General features: G+C 48.1%; 1 protein-coding gene across 1 annotated transcript in view; it reads left to right on the top strand.

The window, feature by feature from the left end:
• The window catches only part of DIAPH1 (diaphanous related formin 1), a 1,046,618-nt gene that overhangs the window by 919,129 nt on the left and 108,280 nt on the right, over nt 1-19,209 (top strand). The window contains exon 25 of the mRNA XM_078653498.1: nt 12,700-12,864. Coding sequence (XP_078509624.1) covers nt 12,700-12,864 — 165 coding nt within the window. The remainder of the gene's footprint in view (nt 1-12,699; nt 12,865-19,209) is intronic.

Below are 19,209 nucleotides of genomic sequence, written 5' to 3'. Positions count from 1 at the left end.
GATTCCTGTACCTCTTGTTGTTCTGCCATTTTCACTGAAGATGCTTCTCTCAAAGAAGTGAAACAAATTGTGAGGAAAGTGGGTGGGGTTTTTGAAGATTTGGAAAAGAAACTAGTATAAACCAATCAAAAGTGTTATTTTCAAGTCACATGACTTTGTTTTCAAGTCACATGACTACGTGCGCGCACGGGTGCGCGCCCGTCGCATATGAATGAAGTTTTACCCGATTTTCGTAAATGCTTTTAAAAACGTGAAAAGGAGGCAGGGTAGAGACTCCCTGACCCCCTAGGCCTTCTAATGGGGTCCCTAAAGGACTCCGAAGGGCACATTTTTTTTTATTTTTAAATCGCGAGGTGCGCGCACGTTGCACGCACCCTCGAGGCAGAAGTGACTCAAAAATGAAAGTGGAGAACGTGAAAAGGGGGCAGGGTAGAGATTCCCTGACCCCCTAGGCCTTCTCAGGGGGTCCCTGAAGGACCCCGAAGGCCCAAAAAACCATTTATTTATTTTTTAAATTGCGAGGTGCGCGCACGCTGCGCGCACCTTGGAGAGAAAAAAAAGTTAAATAACAAATTTGAGTGTTTATTTGTTGATTGAAGATGTAGACTATACTGTTCAACTTTATCCAAATCATAAAAACTAGCGGTGCCGTTGCATATTACAGGATACAGTCAATGTATTACAATATACAAAGGCAGTTCGTGGAAAAATATATAATAAATATAAAAATTGATTCAGAAATTAGCATTTTAAAAACCTTTGAAATACACTTAAAAAACATAGGTTTCACACACGTTATAGTTAGGAATTAGCATTTAAAAAACCTTGCAAATTCACTGAAAAAAAGATAGGTTTCACACATGTTATAGTTAGCTGGACATTTCACTCATACAAAACATTTGAAATTCCCCCGTTATAGTTAGTTCAGCTAACTATAACTCACGCGACCACAATGCACTGCTGACGTCACATATTAAATCACGCATGACATGGTCAGTGACATCACTCATGACATCACTGTTGACATCTCAAATGACACCACTCATGACATCATCTTTGTGAAAGAGTGGCAGACCTCCTCTCACCCTAATATAACCTTTGATACACACATTCAAAAATGGAAACTACAATTTTCAAAAAAATGGAGATACCAATACCAATTACAACAACCTATTAGGTAATTCCAACATCTACATCCACATACACTCATTCACCAACAGTTCTATATAGTCACTCATACATGTAGTCACTCATACACCTGTATATCCTGTTACACACTAATGCTCATCCATATAGTTACTCACATACATATTCACACATGCAAATAAACTATCAAAAATCCATTTGCTTTATTATACTTATATACACACCACTACACTTACTTCTACAGAAACGTACACATATTTTCTCTCTTAAACAATCAATTATAAAAACACATACTTATTTATACAGGTACTCTTCCAAACTCGCACTCACATATACTCAATTATATACATCAATACTCACATATACTAGTTTAAAACATATGTAGTTACTCATGAATACACTATTGAGACAGTCATTCACTCACTAACCCACCCATACACACAATCATCCACCCATACAGTCTTGCACACATGCTGTCTTCAAAACACATACAAACAGTGAGTCACTCATTCATGCATCTGTGCGCTAAGTAATATCCCCCACCGAACTATACAGACACTCATACTGATACTCAAAAAAGCAACTAATAACCCATATACACACTCATGTAGCTACTCACCAACCCATGCAGCCACTTATGCACAAAGTGAGACACAGATACCCATATTTAAATATTTAAACATTACTTGCTTATTTACCCATTTATTCTTCCATCAACCTTTAGATATACATATATAAAAAATATTTATTTTTCAGAAAGACACACATTCACTGGATGATGTCATCAGTGATGTCATGAGTGATTTCACTGACCATGTCATGAGTGAGGTAATATGTGACGTCATCAGCAGTGCATTGCGGTCGCGCGAGTTATAGTTAGCTGAACTAACTATAACAGGGGAATTTCAAAGGTTTTGTATGAGTGAAATGTCCAGCTAACTATAACATGTGTGAAACCTATGGTTTTTTCACTGAATTTGCAAGGTTTTTTAAATGCTAATTCCTAACTATAACGTGTGTGAAACCTATGGTTTTTTCAGTGAATATATGTATATAATCCAACAAACACCTCCACTTTGCTGGGGGCCTCCGGTCCTGCAGGGCGGGCTCATGACCAGGAATGGAGATCCTGGAAGAATGCGGGTTTTGCCACGAACAGAATGAGCCCAACAGCGACTTGTGAGGCAGCTGACTTTATTCGTCTTCATCAGGTACAATACATGCTCATACTTCTCCTTACGGGTTTCGGCGTCACTGACACCTTGTTCACAGGTGAGCATTTTATTTTAAAAGCTAAAAGGGACAACCTCAGCAACTTGGTAAAGACGGGTGAGAAAGGGAGATGAGAGAGGGCGATTCCTCTCTTTGGCAACAGCGCAGATGAGGCATTAATACAAGCATCGTGGGACAACAGTTTGGCACTAAGCAGCTATATAATGAATGCACCGATCATGAACAATACTGCAACATGAAAGAAAATCACGCTATACAGCACAAACTGAATTTTCAATGCACGTTTAAAATTACTATGATGGTGCATTCTGGGACCTGAGGTACTTTTCTGCAGGCACGTGGCCACTTGGTTTAAAAAAAAAAATATATATATATATATATATATATATATATATATATATATATATATATATATATATATCAAAAGCGGGTGGTCAACTGCTGTTGCCAGCGCTGGAACGAGACCAATGTTCCCAAAGTAATAGTTTCTCAAGCATAAATCACGCTGCCCTCTCATGAGCTCCGAGTTAATAAGTATATTTAATCAGTCTTTTTCTTCCAACAACACGTTTCTTCCATTATGGCCTTGATTGTGGTGGCAAGCCTGTAAACAATTAAGTTTGATAGTTGCAATTATCAAACTTAATTGTTTATAGGCTTACCACCAGATGCAGTATTAGGATTGTTAATCTGTAATCTTGTATTGTACATAAGACTGCCAGGCCTTCCACTGTGCAAAATCATGTTTGGATTCTTGTCACTATAAGGACATGCTAACATTACATTTTTAAATGTGAAACTTTTAAATACCATGCACCCTGCTTTGTGGGCGACAAGGCCTTCATAGGTTGACTTAGTCATATTTAAAAAGGAGGTTTTGACCTGGGAAACTTGTTTATTTTGACAGATTGAATTGTAGTGTTACATTCAGGCTACACTGGTAGGCTTGAATCCATGTTTTACACTGTCACTATAGAAGGTGGCACTGTGCCGCAGTCCGCTAGTGACATTTACCTTACAGGCTCGTACAGTTTGTACCATATACTAAAGATTTATAGACAAGCTAAATATATCAATTAGGAATATACCAATTCGACCATGTTTAAAGGGGGAGCTCAGGCAATTACTACTGGTTAGCTGGATCAAAGTTTACAGAGTTCTAAAATCAGAGTACAGCAAAAGATGAAAGATTCGGGGTGACCTCGCAGAAAAAACAGATTTTCTACACCATTGGTGTACTAGGATTCGCCCGACTATGGATCTGCAACTTGGCCAAATACAATCCCTTCCGTATTTGAAGGGTTTTCTATATCTGATAGAGACTACTAGCCGCAGATTCCTTCACATAGATTCCTTCACGTAGAATTATCCCCAGGCGTGAGACTGGGTCCGGAAAACTTTTGCCACAGCATCCCTGAGCTCCGGGGGCAGGGCGACAACATGCGACTCCGCCCAGACGTCGTCCGCGTATGTGACATCAGTGAGGTCACATAAGACCCACCCGGCGCGCCTACGTCAGTTTTTTCCTTTTCCGCGTGCAACGTGGATCAGATTCTTGCCATGGGCCTGTTTGGGCCCTCTTTTTCCTTAATTGTCCCTTCTTTTTGTGGAACAGAGTGCGAATGCCTTCGGGGTTCAAGACTTGCACGTCGTGTGGGCGTCTTATGTCGGCGACGTACTCTCACCTCATTTGTATGTGATGTTTGGGGGAGGATCACGGCACCACTGATTGCAGGGCGTGCCAACAGTTGAAGCCGAAGTCGTGGTGGGAGCGCCCGATGAAACTTCTCTCGGCGCGTCTCTCCAGGTCGACGTCCTCCCCTCGGTCTTCTTCGGCGGACCATCGTTGTCGTCCTCTCCCTTCTCCGATGTCACTTGAGCGTCGCTCCCTGGTGGGTAAATGTCGCAGTTTGTCTCCGGGGGCTGGTTTCCGGCCTGCCGGGGCGTGGTCTCTCCGCAGGTGATGTGGCCTGCTTGTCATCCTATCCATCGTTTCCCGGTGCTGGGGTGTCGAGAGTCCAGATGGAGACATACACGGTGGCTTTGCAGGCCTCGCTGGCATCTCCTCCTCCTCCCCCCGCCCCCCCAGGCGTCGGCGGATCCCTTGTCTTGCGCGGGGCCCTGCGCGGCACCGCCGGCGGTTTTGGCCCCGGCGCCGCCTGGTTTGGATCCAGGCTTGGAGGCTGTGGTGCTATTGGGGTGCGGCTCCTCTGGGGCACCTCCATCCGGCCACAGCGTCTCTGCCTCGCAGCAAAATCCCGTGGGAGTCCCTGTGGTGTCACGGGAGGTCGGCCCTTTGCCTTTGTGTGTGTGTGTGTGTTTTGCTAGAGTTGTCGCGCAGACTCGGCCCTGAGATTAGGCCTTCTGCTTTGCTTGGACTGCTTGTCAAGCCTTCAGCGGGGGTGTTTTTCCCCGTGGCCCTTTTGTTTTTTCCTCTGCTGCGGAAGTTCTTTCAAAGAGGGTTCCCATATCTTGGGACTTAACTACCCTATGTGGGGTAGTGGTAGCTGTTATATAGCTTGTGCTCTGCTAGGGAGTTCTGGTCGCCTTCGGATGTGGATTTTGCTTCCTGATGTCGGGTGTGTGGCCCCTCGTAGTGTTGTGGCCGACATTTCTTGCCTTTCTGCCCTGTCCTGAGGGCTGGAGTGATTCTGAGTACTTCCTTGTCAGGCGTAGACTGCCCGGTCTTTCTGGGGCCCCGGGCTGTTCTTCTTGCTTTTGGCAGCTTATGACTGTTGGCGCTGTCCTGGCTGGCCTGTTGCCTTCCATCTGGAGGGGGCTCGCCTTCTTTTCCTTGGGCTCTCTGGGCTTCTTCTTCTTCTTCTTCTTCTTCTTCTTCTTCTTCTTCTTCTTCTTCTTCTTCTTCTTCTTCTCTTCTTCTTCTCTTCTTCCTCCTATTCCTGTCTTGGCATTGGATGGAAGCTCTGTTGCCTTGTGAGGGAGTGAGGTGCTTTAGCCTCTCTAGCCTTGCCCTTGGTTCTTCTGCTATGAGGGTTCAGGCCTCTTCAGTCTCCATTTCCTCATACACCCTCTGGGGTCTGTGGTGTTCCCCTTGTGGGGGTTCCTCTTACCTGGCGGGGATGACGTTTATTTACCGGCCGCAGATCTGGTTTCCTGTGGGACCTTCTGTTTCCTCCAGGCTGGTGGGGTCCTTTTGCAGACCCTCCTTCCCCGTGGGTATTGCTAGGGTATCTATTCTACATGAAGGAATCTGCGGCTAGTAGTCTCTATCAGGTGTACGAGTTACTTACCTTCGGTAATGATGTATCTGGGAAAGACGATTCTAGCTGCAGATTCCTTCACGGCCCGCCCTTCCTCCCCGTTCTGCGAGGACCCTTGGGTTGGTCTCCGGTACTCGCCTCCTGGTGGGGGGCTGTGTCTCCTGTGAGTACTTTCTTTTGCTCCTGACGAGTAGCTCCGTCTGGTTGTGGTTCATTTCTCCTCTTGGTTCCATGGAGGATGGGGTTACGGTGCTTATGTGCCCCACTGCTCAGGTTACTCCAGGTTTGGGGAGGTTTACCTTCAGTATCTGTCCTCCCCTCCCTTCCCTTCCTTTTGCTGCTGAGGGTCCTGGCCCCTCTGCTTACCTCCAACTAGGGATCATCTGGCTAGGCCTTGCCCTTATTCCTTGGGGGTGGTTGCCCTCTATGCTGGGGTGGCTTGGAGGTTGTGTTTCTGTCCCCTTCCTTATTTCTGGATGGGGGGGGGGGCCTGTTACGTGTATCATGGCTTTTTACGCATGTTCCTTGTTTCAGGGGGAAGGCTGTCTATGTACTGGCAGGGTGGCTGCTCAGGGCTCTGCTCTTTCATCTGCCCCTGCCTTTGGACACTGCAGTGTTGGTTGCACTGTTCCTTATGGTGTCGTTTGTCTCTCCTTTTTTCTACTCTTTCACACACTGTTCCCATGCTCCCACAGTTTTTTGTCAGGTGGCTCCGCGTTGTGCTGCGGAAAAGTTCTTCGAAGAAAACTGACGTAGGCGTGCCGAGGTGGGTCTTGTGTGACCTCGCTGACGTCACGTACGCGGACGCCACCTGGGCGGAGTCGCGTGGTGTCGCCCCACCATCGGCGCGCAGTGATGCTGTGGCAAAAGTTTTCCGGAACCAGTCTCACGCCTGGGGATAATTCTACGTGATGGAATCTGCGGCTAGAATAGTCTCTACCAGATACATTGTTACCAAAGAAGGGTCAGTAACTCGTACTTTAGGCCTTTAGGGTGTGCACCATCCTATCTCTGAGAGGCAACCCTGACAACTCTATTAGGCAATCCTGAATTGGATCTCTGGGCTCTTCCTCAAGTACAGCACTTCACTTGCTATATCTGCACATTACAAATACTCTTTCATGCATAATAATCAGTAGTTCAGAATCTTTGTACAATTATAAGCAGGGCTGTAGTTTGAGAGGGCCCTTGGCTGTGCAGTGGTTTTAAATGGATGTAGAAATCAACTCTAGTTCAGGCTTGGTAAACAAGATGTTATAGTGTATGCTTTACAGAGCAACCCAATTTAGGCACATTCAAACAAGCATGTTTAATCTATAAACGGCATCAGTGCTGCTGAACTACACTGTAGGTTTCTTAACTTTTACTCTTCGTAGTAACTTGTTATTCTGGGTTTGCACTTTTTATGTATGTGACCTACCCACCATTAACCATTTATATATCACTTACGTTCCATTTCTGAAGACTGAGAGAAAAAAAAACTAATATGAAGGGGGGTTCAACAGATATATGGAGCATGATGCCAAGGCATAGTGAGTATTTTTCTTCGATGTACAATTAACTCATCCTCTTCAACTAAACTGATGCTAGTCTACATATAAAGGAAGGGCGAAGCATGACTGTGAATGCAATCCTCACAAGTTTTATTTTGTTCAACATTGCTGTCTTTCATAAATTCAGGTGGCATACAAACCACCCTCAGGAGGACATCAAAGATTATAGTATGTCGGTGTGTGTGTTTGTCATTATTATATGCTTCAAGAACTCCAAAGTAATTGCAAGGGACAATCACTTTTTTCATCTTCTGCTATATAACGACATTCTAATTCTACGTCTATGGACAGCAGTATTGACAACTGCCATATTTATCCTGCGATCCTCGTCACAGGATACGGTTAGCCTAGCTATGTTGATCTAAGAGACATACCTCTTTTGGAGATGTTGTGTGACAGCTCTGTAATCTTTTAGTTTGCTGATGTTGAAGATGTTGTGCATTGCTGCTGTTTAAGCGAACTAATGTTCTATTAAAAATGTTTTGAAATCTGCCACTTTCCGATTTGCTAGTTTAAAGATAACTCTTTTGAAGACTTGCATACTGAAAAATTATTTTCATTGTAACTGAATAATCTTTTTGATAGAGACTACTAGCCGCAGATTCCTTCACGTAGAATTACTCCCAGGCGCGTGAGACTGGATCCGGTACCTTTTTTGCCACAGCATCTCTGCGCACCGGAGGGCGGGACGACATCACGCAACTTCGCCCAGGCGTCGTCCGCGAGGTCACGTAAGACCCACCCCGGCGTGCCTACGTCATTTTTTTCCTTTTCTGCGTGCAACGCGGAAATGGTCCTTGCTACGAGCCTGTTTCGGGCCCCTTTTACCCTTTTATCCATTTCTTTTGGGGAACAGTGTGGGAATGCCTTTGGGCTTTAAAACTTGTACGTTTTGTGGGCGTCTTATGTCGGCGACGGACCCACACCTCATTTGTATGTGGTGTTTGGAGGAGGATCACGGCGCCGCTGACTGTGAGGCCTGTCTACAGTTTAAGCCGAATTTGCGGCGGGAGCGCTGCATGAAACTTCTCTCGGCTCGTCTCTCCAGGTTGACATCCTCTCCTCGGTCTGCTTCGGCAGACGGCTTCAGGTACGGCCGTGGTAGTCATCCTCGCCCTTCTCCGATGCCACGTGAGCGTTGCTCCCTGATGGGAAAGTGTCGCAGTTTGTCCCCGGGAGCTGAGTTCCAGCCCGCTGGGGGCGTGGACTCTCCGCGGGTGATGCGGCCCGCATGTCGTCCTATCCACTGTTTCCCGGTGTTGGGGCATCGAGAGTCTAAATGGAGACATACGTGCCGGCTTCACAGGCCTCGCTGGCGTCTCCTCCTCCTTCCCCTCTTGGGGCGTCGGGGACCCCTCGCCTCGGGCAGGGCCCACCGCCGGTGGCTCCGACCCCTGCGCTGACTGGCTCAGGTCCAGGCTTAGAGGATGTGGTGCTATTGGGGTGCTTCTCCTCTAGGGCACCTCCTTCAGGCCACGGTGTCTTTGCTTTGCCGCAAACTCCTGCGGGAATCCCTGTGTTGTCACAGGCGGTCACCGGGGCTCAGGTCGCATCCCCGAGCCCCTCTCGAACCTTTGACAAGGTGGTCTTGTCTAAGGCCGAGGTGACGCCGCTACGACACCGGCAGCAGCTGGCCCGTGCGGAGCCACAGGGGGTCGGTGAACCCTCCTCGTCCTGCTCCGGGTCGAGGCCAGGTGCGGACCACTCGTCCCTCTCCAGGCCCCTCTCGTCCCTCCCCGCAGGCGGCTGCCTCAATGGAGGGCGAGTCGAAGGTTAAATCTTCCCTGGCACCGCCACATGGGTTGCTGAGCGGTCTCCGCCTCATTCTGGGCTGGTGGAGGGCTTCGTATCACTCCCTAGGCCCGTCTTGTTCCCCCGCGCAGGTGGCTACCGCCACGGTGGTCGGGTCGGCGCCGCCCCGGAGCCGGTTCGACTCCAGCTCCGTGCTAGTCTCCAGTGCCGGGCGACTTGGAGGAACCTTGTCCGACGACACCGGATGGTGCCGACAACCTTCCTCAGGCTGCGGACTCTATGGCTCTGCAAGGGTCGTACCGCAGATTCGTCTTCGGATGCTCCTTCTTCTCCGGAGGCAGGCTGTATATTGGTGTCGTTCTCCCCGGAGACTGGTCGCCGTGTGATGTCGTTTTCACCGGCGTCTAAGGGCGGCTCCCCGCCCTTCCTGAGGCAAAGGTGTTCGTCGGAAGAGCGGCAGGTCCCTCTTTCTTCGGCTCCTTCTGACTTTCAGGTCACCGGATGGTGCCGACAACCTGCCTCAGGCTGCGGACTCTACGGCTCCGCACAAGTGTCGTACCACAGATTCGTCTTCGGATGCTCCTTCTCTGGAGGCAGGCTGTATATTGGTGTCGTTCTCCCCGGAGACTGGTCGCCTTGTGATGTCGTTTTCACCGGCGTCGAAGGGCGGCTCCCCGCCCTTCCTGAGGCAGAGGTGTTCGTCGGAAGAGCAGTAGGTCCCCCATTCTTCGGCTCCTTCTGACTTTCAGGTCAGGCCCTTTGCCTCGGGATGTCCGCCTTAGTTTGCAGCCGTCACCCACGGAGGAGCTGCTTTCCCCACCGCTGGGCCCTACGGAGGGGGGTGCGGCATTCGCTCATGCGGTGTCCACGGCTCTGGGCATCCTGCGTATGGGTGACCTTGGGGCTCCCTTTCCAGCGGGCCATCTATTGGAGGTCCTCCACCAAGGCTCTGGTGGGAGGAAATCTTGCTTCCCTTTGTGGGTTCCCTCCTTTCTTCCTTGACGGGGGCTTGGAGGCGTCCTGCCTCAGGGGACCCGGTGCCTCAGCATCTTCTGCACCGGCATCATCCGGCGCCGCATGACCCGGCGTGCCTATCCCTCCACCCCTCTTCCTCCAGTCCTCTTTTGCGGACTGAATTTCCCTCCCTGCCGCTGCTGTTGAATCCGCCATCCTGAGAGGCCCACTGGCTGGACTCTTGGGGCGCCACATGTTCGCCTCGACCAGCGCTGCCCTGCGGGTCCTGAACACCTTGTGTGCTTGCTCAGGCCTCCTCCTGTTTGTAGGACTCGGCTGAGTCTCTGGAATCTGCAGCGTCCCAGGAGGGTGGCCAGGTGGACTTACGGCATCATGCGTTGGATGTTCGGGAGCTTGCGGCGTTTATTCTCTGTTCCGCTCTGGACATCTCAGAGGTGCTGGGCCGGGCCATGGCTTCCTCGGTCGCTCTCCGTCGCCATGCTTGGCTTCAGGATGGAGTATACCCTGAGAATATTCGAGAGACACTCATCGACCTTCCGTTTGATGGTAGCCTGTTGTTCCATGCCCCAGCTGACTCCGCCATCCAGAGGCTCTTGGCAGGGCTCCGTCCTCCTCCTCCTCCTCCTCCTCCTCCTCCTCCTCCTCCTCCTCCTCCTCCTCCCAGTCCTCCTCCTCCTCCTCCATCCCCTCCTCAGTGACTCCTGAGTTGGGTTGATTCTGGGCCTACTTAGGCAGGTGGCTCTGGCTGTGGTGTTTTCTGGCCATTGCGTCTTCCCATGGGATGTTGGCGTTGTTGGCTGCTGGACGGCTCTTTTGTTGATTGTGTCTTGTAATTTTTGCGCAAACTTGGCCCTGAGATTAGGCCTTCTGCTTGCTTGGGCTGCTTGTCAAGCCTGTCGCAGGGGTGTTTTTTCCCCGTGGCTCTTTTGTTTTTTCCTCTGCTGCGGAAGTTCTTCCCAAGAGGGTTCCCATATTTGGACTTATCGTACCCTAGGTGAGAAAGTGGTAGCGGTCGTATGGCTTGCGCTCTGCTGGAGGGTTCTGGTCGCCTTCGGGTGCCTGTTCTCATGGCGTTGTATAGGTTGCTTTGCGCCTGGAGATCGTTTGCGTGGCCCGGGCATCTCCTCCTCTCCCTGCTCCTGCCCTGAGGTCTGGGATGATCTGCTGTTCTCCCTTGCCAGGCGCCGCCTACTCGGCCTTCCTGTGGCCTTGGGCGGTTCTTCTTGCTTCTGGCGGCTTGACTGCCAGTGCTGTTCTGGCTGGCAGGTTGTCTCCACCTGGAGTGAGTTAGTCGTCTTTCCCTCGCTTCCTTGGGTCTTCTAGGCTTCTTCTACTTCTTCCTCCCTTCCTGTCTTGGCATTGGGCGGCAGCTGTGTTGCCTTGTGGGGCAGTTGGGTGCTTCGGCCTCTCAGGCCTTACCCTTGGTTCCTCTTCAGCCTTCTTCTCCTTCCTACATCCTTTGGGGTCGATGGAGGTCTGCTTAGGGCGCCTCCCCTTGCCCGGCAGGGACGAGGTTTTACCTGGTCCACAGATCTGGGTCCTTGTGGGGGCCCTCTGTTCTGTATTGGCTGGTGGGGTCCTTTCGCAGTCCCTCCTTCCCAGGGGGTATTGCTAGGGTATCTATTCTACGTGAAGGAATCTGCAGCTAGTAGTCTCTATCAGATGTACGAGTTACTTACCTTCGTTAACGATGTATCTGGTATAGACTATTCTAGCCGCAGATTCCTTCACGGCCTGCCCTTCCTCCCCTATTCTGTGAGGAGCCTTAGGTTGGTCTTCGGCACTCGCCTTCCGGTGGGGGGGCGGTATCTCCTGTGAGTGCCTTCTTTGTTCTTGACAGGTGGCTCCGTCTGGGGGCGGTTCATTCCTCCCTTGGTTCTTTGGAAAATGGGGTCCCGGTGTTTCGGTGCCCTGCTGCTCTGGCTACTCCAGGTTTGGGGGGGGCGTTGATTTCTATCCCTGTCCTCCCTCCCCTCCTTCCTTTTCTATCCTCTGGTTCAGGGTCATCGGGCCATGTCTTGCCCTTGTCCCTTGTGGGTGGTTGCCTTTTATGTTGGGGTGGCTTGGAGGTTGTTGTCCATGTCTGTATTGGCACTGGTCCCCTTCCTTGCTCAATCTGGGGATAGTGGGTTTCCTCCGTGTACCATGACTTACGCATGTTCCTTGCCTCCGGGGCACGGAGGTGGGATTCTGTCTGTGCTGGCAGGGTGGTTGCGCAGGGCTCTGCTCTTCTTCTTCTTTCCTGCCTTGTGGTCTGCGGAGTGACACTACTGTGGGTGGTGTTGTTAGTCACTGTTTCTTTCCATATTTTCTGCTTTTCGCACACTATTACCATGCTTCCATAGTTTTTTATCTGGTTGTTCCGCGTTGTGGTGCATAAAAGTTCTCCGAAGACAACTGACGTAGGCGTGCCGGGGAGGGTCTTATGTGACCTCGCTGACGTTACGTGCGCGGACGACGCCTGGGCAGAGTTGCGTGAATTGGTCCGGCCCCCGGCACGCAGGGATGCTGTGGCAAAAAAGTTTCCTGATCCAGTCTCACGCCTGGGAGTAATTCTACGTTAAGGAATCTGCGGCTAGAATCGTCTCTACCAGATACATCGTTACCGAAGATAAGTAACTCGTACATTTAATATTGGTGAAAGGCTGCCAACGTTCTGTGCATTAGCTGGACATTTTATTTTGGCATGTTTTCAAATGTACCCGTGAATATATAAAAACATAGTTACCTGGCACTTGTATTCTCTCGTTTTCAGTTTGGAGTGTCAACAATTGATTTAATCAAGTTCTTAAAATTATCATCCTTGACTTGCATGCCACATTTTTGTAAAGGAAGCCAGGGAGCAATATAACAAGCTTGAAATGATGCACTCAAACATGGACTCTCTATTCAAGGACCTCGGACAATTCTTTCTCTTTGACCCGAAAAAGGTCACCATTGAAGAGTTCTTCCTTGATATACACAACTTCCGCAATATGTTTTTGGTAAGTAAGAGTGGAATGGGGTGTAATTTGTCTCACTTCTTTAAACTGCCATTATCCTTAAATTGCAGCTATTTTATTTGTATGATATGTTGATATGTCCATCCCTTCCCTTCTCCACTTCATAAATAATTGAGACATGCAGTTCAAGTCAGGGAAGTATGTGAACACCCCTGGGTATCTAATGAGTAACCAAGACTGTTACTGCTTTATAATATCCAGCTGAGTGCTGTTTGTTTTTCTAAGTTGAACTTTGATTGAGAACTGGGGTTCTTGTTGCTGGTCAGAATGGAGGAATCGTATTTGTTCTTGTAATGGACCAGACAAATTGCTACTCTAACTGAGAATGGAAATGCAGTGCCACACAAAGATTTAAGAGAGGTCTTGATCTGCCAGCCTTTTTATGGATCTGAGTGAGCTTTTCCACACTGATTCCAATTAAACCAAAGGCTCTGCTCTTGTGGTAAGCGTCCATCTTTACTTTTTATGTTTCAGCTTTGTAACCATAGCATACTTGCCACCGCACTTGCCCTCCGTAGGAAGCTCACTTTTATGTAGTACAGCAAAACGAGGTATACTGTGTAGAATGTCCACACAACCCTAATAGGTTTACGGGGCTTAAATTAATCCCAAATGCTCTCTTTTGTGATAGTGTGGGTGAGCAGTTTAGGCTTATCAGAGGGTAGTGTCAATGCATTTGTTGAATACACACAGAGTCAATAAACAAGGCACTCACACAAGAAGAAACTCAAGACCAGTTAAAAAAAACAAGTATTTTCATATTTAACACGAAGAATTTCGTAAATGGGCAAATATTTTTCATCATAGCAATATTAGCAGGTAAGTAAAAATGTCACCTAAATGCGTTTTTACGTGGCAATGCTTTCCTATGAAGAAAAGGGCATATACTGCATACAGTTATTTCCAAACAGTTCTCAGGGGTTCCTTGTTGGACTTAAGGTACTATGGGGCTAAGGTCCAAAGTACCACAAGCAGTTCAAGTTTTACCATCCCCGGAGGGTCCGGGTGCAGAGGTGCTGAATGGGTTCGTAGCATTGCGTGCTACTCCGTAGGTAAGGAGGGGGCACCTGGAAACAGGCTGCTTGGTGGGGGGGTGTACTTGGGAACACATCCGGGAGCTCCCAATACGGGACTCGGTTGGTTAGGGTCCTGGTAGAGGAGAGCACCGCTGGTTGTTGTGGTCCCAGAGGCTTTTTGTCTGCTGGTGCCAGTGTGTGAGACACCCCTGGCTCTCGGTTAGACCTGCAAAGGTGAACAAATTATGACAGCTGAGACACTTGGTGCTGGCATCTGAAAGACTAACGTTTCTCCCCGGCTGCTATGTCTCTGTGACGTCGGAATCCGGGTTGGACTCAGACAAGCTTTGGTTGCTGCAAGGGGTCCTGTACCCCGGGTATTGGTGCAGGCCTGCTCTGGTTGGTCCTGGCGTCTTCTCACTTGGTGGGGAGACGGATCTGATCTCTTGGAGCACCGTGACCTCTTCCTGGGCAGCTGCTGCCTCAGTGGGCACGGTGATCAGCAGAACTGTGAACCGGACGTTGCGGTTCCTGCCTAAAGGTTGCAGGGAAATGGCTCCTCCGCTTAAAGAGAGATGCTTACGGCTTGGTGAAATGCTGGAGGCCTTCTGAGGCTTTCGGAGGATGCACAGCTGCAGGAAGAGTCGAGGTGTCGCAATTGTCGGGACAGGAGCAAGTAGGCAGGCAGTGTTAGGTGTCAAAGTGCACCAGCAGTCTGCAATTTTTTCTTCTTCTGCTCTTCATCCCTCTCTTTCTTCAGTCCGACAAATCTGATTTCCTGGTGTCGGGGTGGGGGGGCACCTAAATACTCAATTTAGTGACTTGTAGGGGAGTGATGGGTAATAGCCAACGGGCTACTAACCCTTGGGGTCACTACACACCCTGTATGACCGTGTCTCTCACCTTAAGGGGTCAGAAACTCGTCCGTGGTGGCAAGCTGGAAGATACCAGTCAGCCAGCACACTAAGAGGCTGGTGGGTTTTCAAGAGGCACTTATAAAGTGCCCTCTGGGTGCATATGTTAATTAATCCACTGCCGGCATCACTATGGCTTTATTAAGACAACGTGTTTGATACCAAATACCATAGGGTTCAGTGAAGCCATCATGTAGCTGGGGAACTCATATTGACCAAAGTCCCCAATACATATACTTATGATGGCTTCCCTGTTCACCTGTACTATCTATCAATTTAACTAGACCGCACAGGGGCATGTCTGCTCAGGCAGATATGTTCTCACATGTAATATATTACACCCTGCCTTAGAACTGTATGGCCTGCTGTATGGATGACTTGCATATATTGCATGCAGTGTTTGTGTGCCTGGCACACAGTGTGTGTGCCATGCCGTGTCTTCAGTTTTGCCGGCACCTTTTCATGCAACCTGCAATGGCAGTCTGGATGAGTTTGGTGGTGGTCCACTATGGTGGCACAATACATGCTGCAGCCCTAGGGGACCTTCTTTAGCAGGTCTCATCTGAGGCAGCGGCTCTTCGCGGCTCCACCGGCTGTCCTGCGGTAATACCGATGTGGGAGGGGTAGGTGACTAGACGCCCTCTGCCAGCAACTAACAGGTTCCGTACACCCAGTTCTGCCCCCACCAGGTCAGCGTGAGGGTTTTCCGACCCTGGGATCACGGTTCTGGGGAGGGACTGGACGAAGGATTGTCCCTACGACACACACCAGGTCGTATACTTGATTCCTCTGACCACTGAGGGATCTATAGCAATTATATGAGCTTCTTTTTGGTCCTGATGAATTGCCTTAGTGGCAAGAAACATGTTGACCACACGTTCACTAAGGGTTGAATGAGGCCCGATTACTTTAATTGTCTCGCCTCAATACCCCTTATCGTTCCTTTTAATAAAGCAGTGAGCCATACCATTAAAATTTTTGCCCCATGGACTCTACTGACTTTTTTTAGACCACACTCACGCTCACTATTGCACTTTTTTAGGCCCCTCACACTCACACACCCTTTGGCTAAGGAATAAAAGAACCCCGCCAAAGTGCAGCATCCGTTGCTGCCCGACAGGCATTGCACCGCCAGTCTGTCGCAGGGGCAGGATACCGATGATGACGCTGGACGATCGCCGGGTGGGATGACAATAGTCGTCCAACCGGTGACCTGTGTGAGGCATCCCCAAATTCCGTAAAGGGTTCACAACATTCACTTTTTCTGTTGAACTCAATGAGAGAGAGGTTAACGTTAGTCATTTAGTTGACTCTTCCCGGGGAACTCTGTAGATTCTTTGTTGTTGGGACCTTCTTTAGTACCCATGCCCTAGGTACCAGGCTTACCAATTGAGGAACAATTTCACAGTTATCCATGTTTTAGGGAAAGCGCTCTAGCACTGGGGACCTAGTTTTCAGGAATCCAGTGCACTTGAGTCAAAATTTTCAGCAAGCTGTATTCCTTGTCACCAGAAATAACATCACTGAATTGCGCTCCTCCTTAATGTAGGGGCAGCTTTGAAAGCAACTGACATCAGCGTAAGAGAGTGGCACCTATGTTGACTCCACACGTCATTTCCGCAGTGGAACGACATCAAAGCAGCCACCTACCGGTGCTCAGAGGAGCTGCCAAAAAGTTTCCAGATCCAGTCGGTCTCTTGCAGTATATTCAAAATGTGGGGGGAATCAGAGGTTAGCTTGTCTCTACCAGAAAGAACGTTACTGGAGGTAAGTAACTTGTTCATCTCTGCATTCCCTCATCTTGCTAAGGTACAGCTACTTTAAAAATGTTATACAGGATGCAGCCTCGGAGAGATAAAATTAAAGACCCCTCCCTTAAAAAGTCAGCTACTTCCCTATAGTGTCATACCTTTTAGTGACAGTTGCTATAGAGACAAACTTATTTTCTATAATCTTTTTTTCCACATAAGGTATCCCTGCCAAGTTTGCATCTTTGTGTCCATTTTAAAGGTACCCTGGGTTGGTGGATTCCCCTGGAAGGGACTGGGAAAATTGGCAAAATAGAGCTACATTTTGAGTTTTGGGTGAAAAATAAATAGAAAAAAAAGTGCTCCACAAAGAAGTTTGTTTTTTCCCTAAAAATGGCATCAACAAAAGATGTGCTGTGATTTAGTCACCATTGTCCCGGCTTTCATGAACATGCCGAGCCGAATCAAAAAACCTATGTTTTTTACCACAGTTTTGGCTTTTTTAATAAATATAACCAGTTTTTCCTATTTTCTGTGCTTCTAAGCTACTTCCAGTTTGTGTTGGAAACCAGTGTGAAAATCATGAGTGATTCTGAAAAGCTACAAATTTTTGAAAAGTAGACAAAATTCTAAATTCAGTAAGCATTCATATGTGTAGATCCCTCAAGGTTTTCTCAAAGAAACTGCGGAAATGAAGAAATGTTCAAAATGAGTAGGAAAAAAACAGCCATTCATAAATCTATACCTTTTTGTCTCCATGCCCGCTGGTTACAGGGATATATTGGGGTTGTAGGTTGTCCAAGATGCAGAAGTAGGTAGAGCCAAAGAGTGAGCTGCACATTATAAGTGCTTTTCATTGTGTGCTGAACATAAACCAATTCATATGGTGAAATATGTTGATTAAAAAATAGGAGCAGTGATTATTTGCACATCTCTGAATTTGTGAGTACCAATACTAGCATGTGATGTAGAGGGCATTTTTCAAAATGTCTTGCTCCTTACACACTTGTTTGCATTTGGAAAGCACAAATGAAGCAAAAAACCATTGGTAATAACAAATGTTCTACTATTCTATGTTGGAACATGTCTTCATATAAAAAAGCTGCCTCACTTGAATAGCTAGGTTTAATGCCTGTTACAGCATACTACCCAAAACGTAAAATGGACAAATTATGCTTTTTTTGCAAAGTGGGTAGCTGTTGAATTTGGGCCCTAACTCAGCTGGCACCTAGGGAAACCTAGTAAACCTGTACATTCTTTAAAACTACACACCTAGGGGAGTCCAGGTTGGGTGACTTGGATGGATCTCTCCAGGTCGTCTTACCTAGAAGTCTTTTCAAACCTCATTGACAAAAACCAGACATTTTCCTCACAATTGTGTACAGGAAAGTCCTGCAATCTGTGGTGATCTACATATTAGGTACCACCCAGAGTTCTCGTGCATCTCCAGATAACAACTGTACCCTACTTGTGTGGGTGGGCCAAGAGACAACCACACAAAAGGCCCAGAAGTGCTACGTGGAGAAATCATTGATAGGGGTAGCTGCCTTATTTGGGGCCATGCTAGGCTACCACCCATGGAAAACTACCAACCACAGACATTTATGAAAACTAGACACCTAAAGGATTCCACTGTGGTGTGCCTTGTGTGAATCCCTCCAAGATTTTCTATTCACAATCTCACAACATGAAACTTTGGCTAAAATCATGACTTTTTCCTTACATTTCTGTGATCGCAACTTGTGGAATTGGGAGGAATCCAAAAAAATCCTACCAGTTCTCCCAATAATAACTCTGCCACTTGTGTGGCTGGGTCTAGTGCCCATGCCAGGAATGGGTGAAGCCAAGATCAGTAAGCGTTCCACAGTGGGACTTTTATTGACCCTAGTTTGATCCTTTCCTGTCAGTCGCCATCCCCAGATACATAAGTGGGGTAGCGTTTTTGTTGGGCCAAGTGGCGTAATCGTGGATGGCAGGAATTTTGTGGTTTCCGTAAGATTACGTCACAGAAATGCAAGGAAAATTTGTGATTTTAGGCAAAGTTTGATGCTTGCAGGGCATTGAGGTTAAGAAAACGTTTGGATTGATACAAAGCATACTGTCATATTCTCCCCACAAGTATCTGCTTTCCAGAAATGTGTGGGTTTGGTAGCCTTCCCTAGGTGGCGCCAGAGCCTGGTTTCAGTTATTGCACCTGCCCCATTACCAAATCCTGTTATGTTTTTTGGCAGGAAATGTTGAGGTATCCACTTTTTGTGGCTTTTCCTGTTGTGAATTCTAGGCACACCCATATAGAAAGGATAGTGTTTTTATTGAAACAGGTGGAGAGTGTGCTGGGCAGTAGGCATTTTGTGTATCCCTGTTTATTCACTGCATTATTTTATAAAAAAATAGTCTATCATCCAGTGGACTTTCTCCACACTAAGGGGCAAATTGGGTGCAAACTCCTTCTCTGCCTGCCATGAAGGCCAAAATACTTGTTTGTCCCCTTTGGGATGGGAGTATCACCTAATGTCAGAGTGCAACGCCGGCACCCCTTTCTTTTGACCCAAATGCAAAATTCCCTGTGTCTAGTCTGCTTTCTACCCCACCGCGCCTGGGCAGATTTGGGAAAATCTCCCTGATTGGGAAAAGCCCCCTAATTTCTGT

Source organism: Lissotriton helveticus, chromosome 7, assembly GCF_964261635.1.
Source record: "Lissotriton helveticus chromosome 7, aLisHel1.1, whole genome shotgun sequence".
Taxonomy (NCBI): Eukaryota; Metazoa; Chordata; class Amphibia; order Caudata; family Salamandridae; genus Lissotriton; species Lissotriton helveticus.
Note: the sequence above shows the minus strand (reverse complement) of the source record. Positions and strands in the feature narration are given on the sequence as shown.